This window comes from Salvelinus alpinus, chromosome 28 (genome assembly GCF_045679555.1).
Source record: "Salvelinus alpinus chromosome 28, SLU_Salpinus.1, whole genome shotgun sequence".
Classification (NCBI taxonomy): domain Eukaryota; kingdom Metazoa; phylum Chordata; class Actinopteri; order Salmoniformes; family Salmonidae; genus Salvelinus; species Salvelinus alpinus.
The window spans coordinates 4276548-4291731 of record NC_092113.1 but is presented as its reverse complement, the minus strand read 5'-3'; the positions used below and the strand labels follow the sequence as shown (position 1 = coordinate 4291731).

The window sequence follows — 15184 nt, the reverse complement described above, 5'->3', positions numbered from 1 at the left end:
ATGTATTGGTAGTATTAACATGTATTGGTAGTATTATCCAGTCATAACTATGCATGAATTACATCTCTCTCTCTCTCTCTCTCTCTCTCTCTCTCTCTCTCTCTCTCTCTCTCTCTCTCTCTCTCTCTCTCTCTCTCTCTCTCTCTCTCTCTCTCTCTCTCTCTCTCTCTCTCTCTCTCTCTCTCTCTCTCTCTCTCTCTCTCTCTCTCTCTCTCTCTCTCTCTCTCTCTCTCTCTCTCTCTCTCTCTCTCTCTAGTGAGGTTTGATGACTGTATGGAGAACGAGGGGGTGGTCTTTCAGAGCGGTGACGCCAGGTTCAGCGTTGGGACCGATGGGTCCATCTACACCCAGAGAGAGGTGGCAGGCCTGAGCGGACCGGTCCAGTTCACGGTCACTGCCAGCGGTCCACACACACACGTGTGGGAGACAACGGTCAAACTGGCCCCGATGGGGCAAGCCACACCCTCACCGCCAGGCAATCAGGTAAGAATATCATTCTGTTCATACAGTAGATGTGCGCACACACACACACATGCACGTAGGTGCATACTCACGTCACACGTACGCACCCACTCTCACACACCTTTGAAACGTATTTCAGTCAAGTTTCAGTCAGCGATCAGCTCAGTGTGATCTCCCTTACTCCCTTATCTTCTGCTGGGGTCTGGATAGCAACTAACAACTGAGCGGTACGATCATCACACTCTCAAAGGGGAGGAGGACTGTACTCACCCGTAAGTTGTTATTGGAAAACATCCGTCCGCCCGTCTGTCTGTCCCTCCCTGTCCCCGGTTGCCCCCCCGGCTGGTTTTCCCTGACAGTGTTAAAGACCAGGTAGACTACAGAGCTCTGACTAGAGCGCGTCGCCTCACCTCACGTGATCGTCAGTGCCAGCCTAGAGGAGGGCAGCGGCGCTGCTAATGTTAACCACGTTCAGCAACGACAACGCACGCTACCTTTATGGTGGCGGTGCCAATAGAAGGCATCAAAGCCACCCCGGATCAATTCCAGCAGAGACGGAGTGATCGCTTACAGCCTTAATGTCGGACAGCACTCACACTTGGTCTCAATTAGTCTGTAAAAGAGGTCGGGGGGGGACACAGGTAGGAGTGGTGCAAGGCATTGTGGGATTGAATCTCTTCTGGAAAGAATATCTTGGGTGTCAGGGATGACTGTGTTCCTGGGTCAAGGAGACTTGTGTGATACATTGTTAAGACTTATACCCCCTAGTTTTATACTCAGCTGGCCCCTCCTAGGATTTTGTGTTAAACGCACTACGACAAAGTTTTTTAGTGTACTTGGGAGTATGGCTAGACGGTACACTGTCCTTCTCTCAGCCCATATCCAAGCTGCAGGCGTACGTTAAATCGAGACTTGGTTTCCTCTATCGTAATCGCTCCTCTTTCACCCCAGCTGCCAAACTAACCCTGATTCAGATGACCACCCTACCCATGCTAGATTACGGAGACATAATTTATAGATCGGCGGGTAAGGGTGCTCTCCAGCGGCAAGATGTTCTTTACCATTGGGCCATCAGATTTGCCACCAATGCTCCTTATAGGACATATTACTGCAGTCTATACTCCTCTGTAAACTGGCCATCTCCGTATACCCGACACAAGACCCATGGGTTGATGCTTATTTATAAAACGCTCTTCGGCCTCCCTCCCTCCTAGCTGCAACCCTCTTTCCTACACGTACAGCACCCATTCTGTCATTCGCATTCTGTTCAAGGTCCCCAAAGCGTACACATCCCTGGGTCGCTCCTCTTTTCAGGTCGCTGCGGCTAGCGACTGGAAGGAGCTTACAAACAAAACACTCCAGCTGGACAATCATGGACACTCTTTACTGACGCGTTGCGTGATTTATTGTTTGTCTCTACCTTTTTGCCCTTCGTGCTGTTTTCCGTGCCTGGCAATGTTTGTACCATGTTGTATTGCTGCCATGTTGTGTTGTTGTCTTAGGTCTCTCTTTATGCAGTGCTGTGGTGTCTCTCTTGTCGTGATGTGTGTTTTGTCCAGTTATAAAAAAAAAGATCTTATCCCAGCCCCGTCCCCACAGGAGGCTCTTTGCCTCTTGGTAGGCTGTCATTGTAAATAAAACATATTGAAAGAATGTGTGTTCTGTGTCAGTGGATCTGTGTCTGTGTGTTTGTTTGCTGTCTGTCCAGTGTCTGTCCAGTGTGTGAAAGCATGTTTCATTGTCTCTGAGGGTGTTTCTTCATGTGTGCTATGTGTTGGTATGCGCGTGCCCGTGCTCAATGTATATGTTTCTCTGTGTTAGCCTCACTTGCACAAACATGGCAACCCAAGAAGACACTGACTAGTCCTATAATAGTAGCTCAAACCTGGCAACCCAGGCAGGAGACTGAGTAGTCCTATTATGGTGTCTCAAACCTGGCAACCCAGGAATGAACTGAGTAGTCCTATAATGGGGTCTCAAACCTGGCAACCCAGAAATGAACTGAGTAGTCCTATAATGGTGTCTCAAACCTGGCAACCCAGGAATGAACTGAGTAGTCCTATAATAGTAGCTCATACCTGGTAACCCAGGAATGAACTGAGTTGTCCTATAATAATCAAATCAAATCAAAGTTTATTTGTCACGTGTGTCGAAAACAACAGTGAAATGCTTACTACAGGCTCTAACCAATAGTGCAAAAAATATATTAGGTGAACATTAGGTAAGTAAAGAAATAAAAACAACAGTAAAAAGACAGTGAAAAACTGTAGAGAGGCTATATACAGTAGCGAGGCTATAAAAGTAGCGAGGCTAAATACAGACACTGGTTAGTCAGGCTGATTGAGGTAGTATGTACATGTAGATATAGTTAAAGTGACTATGCATATATGATGAACAGAGAGTAGCAGTAGCGTAAAGAGGGGTTGGCGGGTGGTGGGTGGCGGGACACAATGCAGATAGCCCGGTTAGCCAATGTGCGGGAGCACTGGTTGGTCGGGCCAATTGAGGTAGTATGTACATATGTACATGAATGTATAGTTAAAGTGACTGTGCATATATGATAAACAGAGAGTAGCAGCAGTGTAAAAGAGGGGTTGGAACACAATGCAGATAGTCTGGGTAGCCATTTGATTACCTGTTCAGGAGTCTTATGGCTTGGGGGTAAAAACTGTTGAGAAGCCTTTTTGTCCTAGACTTGGCACTCCGGTACCGCTTGCCATGCGGTAGTAGAGAGAACAGTCTATAACTGGGGTGGTTGGGGTCTTTGAAATTTTTTAGGGCCTTCCTCTGACACCGCCTGGTATAGAGGTCCTGGATGGCAGGCAGCTTAGCCCCAGTGATGTACTGGGCCGTACGCACTACCCTCTGTAGTGCCTTGCGGGCGGAGGCCGAGCAGTTGCCGTACCAGGCAGTGATACAACCAGTCAGGATGCTCTAGATGTTGCAGCTGTAGAACCTTTTGAGGATATCAGGACCCATGCCAAATCTTTTTAGTTTCCTGAGGGGTAATAGGCTTTGTCGTGCCCTCTTTACGACTGTCTTGGTGTGTTTGGACCATTCTAGTTTGTTGGGGATGTGAACACCAAGGAACTTGAAGCTCTCAACCTGCTCCACTGCAGCACCGTCGATGAGAATGGGGGCGTACTCGGTCCTCTTTTTCCTGTAGTCCACAATCATCTCCTTAGTCTTGGTTACGCTGAGGGATAGGTTGTTATTCTGGCACCACCCGGCCAGGTCTCTGACCTCCTCCCTATAGGCTGTCTCGTTGTTGTCGGTGATCAGGCCTACCACTGTTGTGTCGTCTGCAAACTTAATGATGGTGTTGGAGTCGTGCCTGGCCATGCAGTCGTGGGTGAACAGGGAGTACAGGAGGGGACTGAGCACGCGCCCCTGGGGGGCCCAGTGTTGAGGATCAGCGTGGCAGATGTGTTGCTACCTACCCTCACCACCTGGGGGCGGCCTGTCAGGAAGTTCAGGATCCAGTTGCAGAGGGAAGTGTTTAGTCCCAGGATCCTTAGCTTAGTGAGGAGTTTTGAGGGCACTATGGTGTTGAACGCTGAGCTGTAGTCAATGAATAGCATTCTCACATAAGTGTTCCTTTTGTCCAGGTGGGAAAGGGCAGTGTAGAGTGCAATAGAGATTGCATAATCTGTGGATATGTTGGGGCGGAATGCAAATTGGAGTGGGTCTAGGGTTTCTGGGATAATGGTGTTGATGTGAGTTATTACCAGCCTTTCAAAGCACTTCATGGCTACGGACGTGAGTGCTACGGGTCTGTAGTCATTTAGGCAGGTTGCGTTTGTGTTCTTGGGCACAGGGACTATGGTGGTCTGCTTGAAACATGTTGGTATTAAAGACTCAATCAGGGACATGTTGAAAATGTCAGTGAAGACACCAGCCAGTTGGTCAGCACATGCCCGGAGGACACATCCTGGTAATCCGTCTGGCCCCGCAACCTTGTGTATGTTGACCTGTTTAAAGGTCTTACTCACGTCAGCGTGATCACACAGTCGTCCAGAACAGCTGATGCTCTCATGCATGCCTCAGTGTTGCTTGCCTCGAAGAGAGCATAGAAGTGATTTAGCTCGTCTGGTAGGCTCGTGTCACTGGCAGCTCGCGGCTGTGCTTCCCTTTGTAGTCTGTAATAGTTTGCAAGCCCTGCCACATAAGACGAGCGTCGGAACCGGTGTAGTATGATTCAATCTTAGCCCTGTATTGACGCTTTGCCTGGTTGATGGTTCGTCGCAGGGCATAGCAGGATTTCTTGTAAGCTTCCGGGTTAGAGTCCCGCACCTTGAAAGTGGCAGCTCTGATCTTTAGCTCAGTGCGAATGTTGCCTGTAATCCATGGCTTCTGGTTGGGATATGTACATACAGTCACTGTGGGGACGACGTCCTCGATGCACTTATTGATGAAGCCAGTGACTGATGTGGTGTACTCCTCAATGCCATCGGAAGAATCCCGGAACATGTTCCAGTCTGTGATAGCAAAACAGTCCTGTAGTTTAGCATCTGCTTCATCTGACCACGTTTTTATAGACCGAGTCACTGGTGCTTCCTGCTTTAATTTTTGCTTGTAAGCAGGAATCAGGAGGATAGAGTTGTGGTCGGAATTACCAAATGGAGGGCGAGGGAGAGCTTTGTATGCGTCTCTGTGTGTGGAGTACAGGTGATCTAGAGTTTTTTTCCCTCTGGTTGCACATTTAACATGTTGATAGAAATTTGGTAGAACTGATTTCCATTTCCCTGCATTAAAGTCTCCGGCCACCAGGAACGCCTCCTCTGGGTGAGTGGTTTGCATATTTCCTTATACAGCTGACTGAGTGCAGTCTTAGTGCCAGCGTCTGTCTGTGGTGGTAAATTAACAGCCACAAAAAGTATAGCTGAAAACTCTCTAGGCAAGTAGTGTGGCCTGCAATTTATCACAATATACTCTACTTCAGGCGAGCAAAATGTAGAGACTTCCTCAGAGTTCGTGCACCAGCTGTTGTTTACAAATATGCACAGACCGCCCCCCCCCCCTCGTTTTACCGGAGTGTGCTGTTCTATCTTGCCGGTGCAGCGTATATCCCGCTAGCTGAATATCCATGTCGTCATTCAGCCACGATTCCGTGAAACATAGGATATTACAGTTTTTGATGTCCCGTTGGTAGGATATTCGTGATCGTACCTCGTCTAATTTATTGTCCAATGATTGCACGTTGGCGAGTAATATTGACGGTAACGGCAGCTTTCCCACTCGCCTTCTGCGGGTCCTAACGTGGCATCCCGCTCTGTGTCCCCTGTACCTGCGTTTCTTCCTCTTGCAAATAACGGGGATGTTGGCCCTGTCGGGTGTTTGGAGAATGTCCTGTGCGTCATGCTTGTTGAAGAAAAAATCTTTGTCTAATCCGAGGTGAGTGATCGCTGTCCTGATATCCAGAAGCTATTTTTTTGCCGTAAGATACGGTTGCAGGAACATGACGTACATAATAAGTTACAAATAGCACGGGGGGAAAAACACATAATAGCACAATTGGTTGGGCGCCTGTAAAACTGCTGCCATTTCTTCCGATGCCATTTTATCAAATAGTATCTGAATCCAGGAATACACTGAGTAGTCCTGTAATGGTGTAGCAAACCTGGCAACCCAGGAATGAACTGAGTTGTCCTATAATGGTGTCTCAAACCTGGCAACCCAGGCAGGAGACTGAGTAGTCCTATAATGGTGTCTCAAACCTGGCAACCCAGGCAGGAGACTGAGTAGTCCTATAATGGTGTCTCAAACCTGGCAACCCAGGAATGAACTGAGTAGTCCTATAATGGTGTCTCAAAACCTGGCAACCCGGGCAGGAGACTGAGTAGTACTATATTAGTAGTCCTTTGATTTATTTACTGAAGGTATCCTACAGCCCAGGAAGGGGGATAAAAATACCCACAACTGATTTCACTCTGCTGCCTATACAGACTGTCACACATAGTCAGCCTGGACTTTCACCAGGGCACTGGGTCCATCAGGGCTTGGCATGGCCTTTATCTCAACCCTTTAGGTTAGAAGTGAAGGCTATTCGAGGAGTGGAAAGTTTGGATGGTAGGAAACAGCATATATTAACTAAGTTAGAGTGACTCTACTGTAGCTTTGAGCTAAGACTTTGAGTCTAAGACTCGTCATTGGCCCGTTCCATCTCTCTCCCTGAACCCCAATGGTCCATTCCAGCATCTAATCAGCATTTAATCAGTGCAGTGATTCTCATGTCTCCCTGCCACCTGGTACTAAATGTCCTACTGGAGGCGAGAGTGGTAGGGGCGGCCAGGGCACTCTGACATTGCTTAGATAGGGATCACAGGATCAGCCAAAAATTCTCCCTGGCCAGAACAGACCGTGTGCCACTCAGTTCTCTGCCATCAAACCGATCCACCACGAGAACCTCTTACTGTGGGCAGCCAAGATGGGGTCACACCATGGCTGCCGTACTACGTGAGGAGAGTGTGTTGGTTCCAGGGGAGTGTGTGTGCGAAGCCAAGTGTGTGTGCGAAGCCAAGTGTGTGTGCGAAGCCAAGTGTGTGTGTGCGAGTGCTCATGGAACTCAGGCAGCTTCACACCCACATCCCGCTGGGTTCACGGACTTTGCGGCAGAGATAGCCAGGCGAACTAAAGGGCAGGTCTTAGACCCTAAGCAACTACTCCTTTGTTTGTCTATTACACATTCATACTAGTGAAGTCCGGTACGGAAGAGGGAGGAGAATAGAGTTGGGTCAGACCATTCTACTACAGCTGTAGTGATACAAATTGATATACTAGACATGGCAAGGACGCTGAACACAATGTGAAATGGCTTTTTGTGGCGCTCTGCTCTGTGGAGTAATAACTTCCAGATGTGTGTTTTGCCAGGGGCTGACTGATATCAAAGCGTACGGGCCGGGGTGCGAGGGGAGGCTCGGGAGGGTAGGGGAAGGCCGGGATAGGAGCCAGCTGGCTGGGTTCTGGTGGCACCGGAGCTGGGCGCCGTTTCCATTTCACACTCACTGACTCCTGTTCACACAGTGTGTGTGTGTATGTATGTGTGGGAGAGAATGTGTGTTTGTTTCTGTGTTAAAGGGATTATGTAGGATCGTGTGAATATTAAGTGTGTGTTTTAGTGTGCACTTCTGGTTGTGGATAGTATGTGCGCCCATGCGTCAGTTCCTGCGTGTGTGTATGTGCGTGCATGCATGCGTGTGTCTCTTTGTGTGTCTTGTGTGTGTCTGTGTGTCTCGTGTCTGTGTGTCTCGTCTCCGTGTGTCTCGTCTCTGTGTGCGTGTGGGCTAGAGAAAGGAAGAACGTATGTGGAAAGTCTGTTGACTCTATTAAGCCGCTATTCTGACACTCTGAGTCTACGTCTGGCTCGGCCCCTTTCCTCTCCTCCTCTGCCATTCTTCTGTTCCAACAGCGGATGGAGGGAGTGTGTTTCAATTGCTGCAGAGGAGAGCTGGCATTTCCGTGTTAACACTTAATCAACAGTGAGTTGAACACTGTGGTCTCCGTGGTCTTGTTGTCTGGGATGGTAGTTGTACACGTTTAATTTAACATTCTAAGTGTTGTTGTCCATTAGTTTACTCCAATTACGGAAAGGGTGGTAAGGTTAGGGGAAAATAATAAAAAATATATACATTTGAAGTCGGAAGTTTACATACACCTTAGCCAATCACATTTAAACTCAGTTTTCACAATTCCTGACATTTAATCCTAGTAAAAATTCCCTGTCTTAGGTCAGTTTATACCACTTTATTTTAAGAATGTGAAATGTCAGAATAATAGTAGAGGGTCAGAAGTTTACATGCACTCAATTAGTATTTGGTAGCAATGCCTTTAAATTGTTTAACTTGAGTCAAATGTTTCGGGTAGCCTTCCACAAGCTTCCCACAGTAAGTTGGGTGAATTTTGGCCCATTCCTCCTGACAGAGCTGGTGTAACTGAGTCAGGTTTGTAGGCCTCCTTGCTCGCACACGCTTTTTCAGTTCTGCCCACAAATTTTCTATAGGATTGAGGTCAAGGCTTTGTGATAGCCACTCCAATACCTTGACTTTGTTGTCCTTAAGCCATTTTGCCACAAATTTGGAAGTATGCTTGGGGTCATTTTCCATTTGGAAGACCCATTTGCGACCAAGCTTTAACTTCCTGACTGATGTCTTGAGATGTTGCTTCAATATATCCACATAATTTTCCTAACTCATGATTTCATCTATTTTGTGAAGTGCACCAGTCCCTCCTGCAGCAAAGCACCCAAACAGCATGATGCTGCCACCCACGTGCTTCACGTTTGGGATGGTGTTCTTCGGCTTGCAAGCCTCCCCCTTTTTCCTCCAAACCTAACATTGGTCATTATGGCCAAACAGTTCTATTTTTGTTTCATCAGACCAGAGGACATTTCTCCAAAAAGTACGATCTTTGTCCCCATGTGCAGTTGCAAACCGTAGTCTGGCTTTTTAATGGCGGTTTTAGAGCAGTGGCTACTTCCTTGCTGAGCGGCCTTTCAGGTTATGTCGATATATAGGACTCGTTTTACTGTGGATATAGATACTTTTGTACCTGTTTCCTCCAGCATCTTCACAAGGTCCTTTGCTGTTTGTTCTGGGATTTATTCGCACTATTCGCACCAAAGTACGTTCATCCAAAGTCGGAAACTTCCGACTTTAACTGTATATTTACCACCCAAATATGGGGGATTGGAAATGATGCAGACAATTACATTGATGGAAGCTACAGTCTATCTGCAATATTAAAGCTGATCAAACCCCTAAATATATATATATATATATATAATTCTACATTCAGTTATTTAATGCTTAGACCATTGCAACCAGACAATGGCAGTCCTTTTAGCAGGCTGTTGTGTGATGATGTTAGCCTCCATGCTATAGGAATGATGGTGAATTCCTGAGTTTGCCCCTCGTTCGATATTTGACAATCTAACACAATCCTATCTAGTAGTCCACTGTCTTGGTGTTGTCTGCCTGTGTGTGTGTGCATGTGTGTTCGTTCACATATTGGTCTGTGTTATTTCTGAGTTATGAATGTGTGTCAGCAGGCTGCGGCCAGAATTCCAGTACACTACCACAGCTGGAGAACAGCTTGGCCAGAGTCCCTTAGGCAACAATGGGCACAGCTCATCTCTCCCTCTCTGGCTCTTGCTCTCTTTCTATCTCTCTCGCCGCTCTCTGTCTCTCACTTCTCTCTCTGTGCGCCTTACTCACCAACGCTCCACATGTACCTGTTAGCATCTGCAGATGAAAGGATTTGGGGCATGACTTATTTAGACAGAGAGGTCACATCTGCTTCTCAATATAACCCCCCCCCACTATCTTTACCCTCCTCGACCCCCTGTCTCCCTCCCCCATCCAACCCCTAATACCCCCGGAACCCCTCCTCCCTCCCCTCCCTAGTCCCCCCACCGTGGCACTCTGAACTGGGGTAGCCAGCCCCTGCAATCAGGCCCACTAAGCCCTCCTCCCGATGAGAAATAGAAGACATTTGTCCAGAACCCAGCGTACATCTGTCGACTCTCTCCATCTGACTAATCTAGTTTGGATCCATGTACCGTAGCTGGAGAACACACGCGTGTTTGACTTGGCACTGTGTACCGGGGGGAGAGAGAGGTGTCCCCCTGAACATACACCATGGGGATCTGGTTCAGGCAACATGGCACATGATGACACATGATGGAACATGTCACATGTGTGTTTGGAGGGGTAGACTGTGCCTGGCACAGGAGAGGGGAAGAATGGTTGGATTAGATTATTTCTGGATCGGGAGGATTTAGAAAAGCAAAGACAGAGCTCTCTGTATGAGGAGCTGCAGCTCCCCTAGTGGCAGAGAGATGAAGTGCACCCACTACACTCATTCATTCCCCTGTGTACAGGACATGAAAATAATTTGTGCTGAAATCAGTCACCGAGGGAAGCAGGGAATTCAAGATTGACTGTCACATTCACAACTCCAAAAAGTTTGGACAATATTTGAAACATCAAAACGCTCTAAACTCGAAATGTGCCAAATTATATTTGACAAGCAAATGACAGAGCCCAAACATGTCTCTACCCTCGCTCCCTCCATCATGTCAGCCCTTAACCCGCTCCTTCCCTTCTCCCTCTCTTTTCCCCTCTTCCTACTTTTTCCCGCTTGTCTATCCCCTGCCCCCCCTCCCTCCCTTGTTCTGTGCCAGATCTGATGTTTGAAATGTGGAGCTGGATTGAAGAAACTGAAAACGACACATTCACCCATGGGCATTGCCCCTCTTCTCCTCCCTTCCTTCCCACCCACTCAACATGCCAACCTTGCCAACCTCTCATCTGAAAGCATTGTATCCACTGGCAGGTACAGCCCAGCTTCGGAGGCAACCAGACAGCGGGGCGTACATAAAGGGGGGGGGGGGGGGTTTATAGACTGTGTGGAAAGTTCCACGGGGCAGTAATTAGAAGAAACAGCTTGCGGTGCGCCAGAGCTCTCAATTTCAGTGTGCCAAGAGAACCTTTTTTTATTCTTCTGCTGTTGTGCCCTGTTCCTGTATAGTTCCTGGGTTTCCCCTTGCATTTTAACTACCAATAGGAAACCGCAAGGCCACACATTAGAGAGAGGGGGAAGAGAGAGGGAAGTAAGAGAGGGGAGGGAAGGTAAAATGAAATATTGGAACAGGTATTAAAACACAAGGCTTTTTATATGTAAATATATGGTGATTGGACCTGTCTCTCTGATACGAGGAGCGGAGTTTGTTCTCACACACACACACGCACGCACGCACACACACACACAATACGCTTATCTTACCTTGTGCCACTGCTCTCACCCGTTTAGCTGGAGATGTCTGTCATTCGCTCCCCGCCATGGACCAATAAGCAACGTGAGAGCAGATGATTTGGGGAGACCTGGTGGAAATCTAAGGGACACCTGGGATAGAGCGTTGGCACGACATCATCCTAGCCTTCTGGCGCGCTTACCCGTCTCACGCTCCATCCACCTATTAGCATAGCACTCCGCAGCTTCTGATGAATTGCTATTACCAAGACAAGCTGTCAGGATCAGCTGAAAGGGAGGAGAGAGGGAGAAAACAATAAGGGGAGAGAGAGATGGATTGGGGGGGGGGGAGGGTTATAGAAAGCGAGATTGAGAGGGGAGGAGCTAGAGGGCTGAGGGATGTGGTTGGAGGACGATTCTGACTGAACTTGCTGAACTCTGGACGTGTGTATTATAACCCGGAGGTTACACTGAAGCCCGGAGATACTGCATGTCAAATCTAACACGATTTCTCCATGTTAATACCAGAGTTCCCATAGCCCCTGGACATGCAGGATACAGTGTGTTCCTACTAGCAGAGCCTGGAGATGCTGGACTGATTTGAACTTTGTATTATTCATGTGGAGCCCGGACCATACAGGACACGACCCTGAGAATCTACAGCTCTGCTTTTAGTCATACACCAGGCTCCCAGATACACATACATGAATGTCGCCATGACACATTATGTCCGTTTGTTACGGGCTTGTCGTATATTCGATTTGCCGTTGAAACGAGAAAATAACGAGCGGCTTATCTAACTTAATCTTTGACCCCTGGGGGGGGAAATGCACCCAGCATTTTTTCCCCCGTTGATTCAAATGCTGAATAAATGAATCACCGGATTGACTTTGTAATTGTGTTTCTCGACAGTTGGTTGCTCTGCCAATGCATCTCAAACTTTGTTGGTAATCCATCTCATTTGATTGCACCGCACCGAAACCCACCTCACTGATTACAATCAAGACATCATTAGCAGCAAGACTTTAATGAGTGAACATTCACCCACAAGGGGATGGCGGTTCCTGGTAGCCATCTTATTCCGGATTAAAACACAAGCCTGCAGGTAGACAGTTCTCACAGTATCCCTGGCCATGCAATAGGAATAGGGGTGTAAATCCCAGGAGAGACGTGTCCACTCTTTATGGGAGTTTTTAACAACCAGGTGTAAAGAACAAGGTCTGAGCTAGCTTTGGCTCCTCCTCTTGCACACACACGTGCACACTCGCATGTACGCACGTCACAATTGTATCCCATAGCGACCCGCTCAACTGTGTCTTTGTCCTTTGTGTCGTGTCTTTCAGATCAGAGTGGAACAGGGGAAAGGAGGGGAGAGGAAGGAGGAAGAGGGGGTCAAAGCACCACCAGAGTTCCAGGCCCCACCCACCGTCATCATGTTTCCCAGGCAACGGGAGATGGGCTCCAAGGGGCTGCGGAGACAGAAGAGAGACTGGGTCATTCCGCCAATCAACGTGCCTGAGAACTCCAGAGGTCCCTTCCCACAGATGCTCGTCAGCGTAAGTGACCTTTATGATTGGTTCACTCCCAAAGTCCGACAGGAAGTACACAGAACTTGAACCCTTTTTCAAGTCCTAACAATAAATGGTTTGTGCACATGGTGTTGGTTCGTCGGTTGTAAAATCGCAAATTGCAAAAGGGTTTTCTAATGATCAATAAGCCTTTTAAAAGCCTCTTTTTTTTTGTTGATAACACAACGTGCCATTGGAACACAGGAGTGATGGTTGCTGATAATGGGCCTCTGTACACCTATGTAGATATTCCATATAAAATCTGCCATTTCCAAAATCTGCCAATCTGCCATTTCCAATAGTCATTTACGACATTAACAATGTCTACACTGTATTTCTGATCAATTTGATGTTATTTTAATGGACAACACATGTGATTTTCTTTCAAAAACAGGGGTATTCATAAGTGACCCCAACCTGTTGAACGGGAGTATATATATGGATAAAAATATCAATGCTAATCAGTGTAATTCAAAAGCACTCTGTTTGCATAGCAAGTCCGTGGGTGGTCACTACTGGTTCGTGCCTACTCCCCCCCCATCCTCATTATGACTGGTTGTCAGGCATGGAATGTGATTATGCCGTGTGTCTGTGATACGATTACAACTGCAAAATGTGCTCAGGTATTCTATCCACACTGATTGGGCTAAGAGCTTTTCCCCTTGGACTGAGAGCTCTGTCGCCAGAGACTCCGGAGAGCTCCGTCTCTCTAAGTCTTTCTTTAGTCTGCTGGGCTTCGACTGAAATAACTGTATATTGTCCCCTTTATTCAGCAACTCAGTTCAGTAGACTTTAATGATATTTGCACAGCTCCTTTTACAATGTCATTTGTCACAGACTTGTAAGTAAAAATCCTGGTCTGGATCCTGGTATAATGGAAAGCCTTGAGTGACATTAAGTAAGAAAAAGTCCCTATCCTCAGCTAGCTAAATTCCAGGGCAAGACTTCATCCCTCGATGTTTCATATACGTCCATGGTTTTGGGGGCATCTACAAACCGCAGATCTAAAGCGTGTCGTTTTGAACTGGGGAGATGTGATCAGATAGAAACCGCCCCCGCAACGATGTGTTCCCATGGCCTAAACCGCGTATCTTTTATGTCTGTCCTGTGAACTTGGGAGAAATATGCTCTCACCCACCAGTCTGCTGCCTCGGAGGTGCTTGATCGTTATTCAACGGAGCTCCGGTCATTTAGTATTCAAGTTACGGCGGCGGGGAACAACACAAGTGACTAACGTCCAAACAAATTACATTTGAGCAGAACTGCTCGGTTTTTTTTTTTTTAAGTATGGAAAATAAACAGAAACACAGAGGGGATTGGGGGGTCGAGATTGTACAAGCCGCCCGGAAAAGAAAACAACATGAATAAATGAACGCTTGTGTAAATGCGCTGTGTAGCGCAATGCACTACGGACTTTGAAATGTGAAGGTTCTGTCACAACAGAATGCTCAGTTTGTCTCAGGCAAAGAACCTCTGGAACCCGGGCCTATGCTGTGTGCTGTAGTTCATCAAAAAACATCACTCCCAATGAACAAAACCAATCTGTTCCCTATTTCCTCTCTCTCTCTCTCTCTCTCTCTCTCTTTATCTGAGATATCTAGCCATCAGCTTTTCTGCCTGTTTACAGAACCCTCGCAACTTTTGCATTTGGGTTTAAATTGTGCAGAAGAAGCATTTTTTTCATATTTATTTTCTTTCTTTGTTTTCCGCCCTGTTTCCATCCCGTCCGAAGGGATAGCCCGCAGAGGAACTTGAAGGTATCCCAAAAAAAGACTGGGAATGAAAGGAGGGGGAGAGGAGTTTCTCTCCCTTTATTAGAAAGGATGGGAGGAGTATTTCAAGATGTGTCCCATCTCTCCCTGGCAGGGTCGGGCTGTTCTCGTCAGCGCCCCGGGCCCCCACTGCAGCGAGACAGCTCTCATGTGTCCAGGGGTCAGTAAAAACCCGAGGAGAGGGGGAGGAATGGAGGGGAGGGAATCAAAGGAGTGTTTGGAAGGGTTAGCGTGCAGCCAATACAATCCACCGCCTGTGCTGTAAATAGGCCCTCTAGGAGCTGGTGGAGGACTTGGAGTAAACTTTTAGGAGCAGGGGAGAAGTGATGCATGCTGATGCCTCCACTCGGGTCCCGTGTCTCTCTTTAATAATGACTGGAGGGCAGTTATGGCCATACAGAGAGATCCACTGTACCAAGGATAGATTTTAACAAGGAGCCAGATAGATTTTTGAGGGGGTTTTGATGTCGTTATCTTTGATGTTTTTCCTTTGTACGTTTTGTGCTTTTGACCGGTTCCATGGGTAGACGATCCAGTTACACCACACGACCAAAAGTATGCGGACACCTGCTTGTCGAACATCTCATTCCAAACTCATGGGCATTGATATGGAGTTGCTGCTATAACAGCCTC

General features: G+C 47.4%; 1 protein-coding gene across 3 annotated transcripts in view; it reads left to right on the top strand.

The window, feature by feature from the left end:
- LOC139556981 (cadherin-4-like) overlaps positions 1-15184 on the top strand; it is a 375581-nt gene that overhangs the window by 279373 nt on the left and 81024 nt on the right. For all 3 annotated transcript variants that reach the window (XM_071371209.1, XM_071371208.1, XM_071371207.1), the window contains 2 exons: positions 257-483; positions 12555-12767. In XM_071371209.1, the coding sequence (XP_071227310.1) occupies positions 274-483; positions 12555-12767 (423 nt within the window). In that variant the 5' untranslated portion in view covers positions 257-273. The remainder of the gene's footprint in view (positions 1-256; positions 484-12554; positions 12768-15184) is intronic.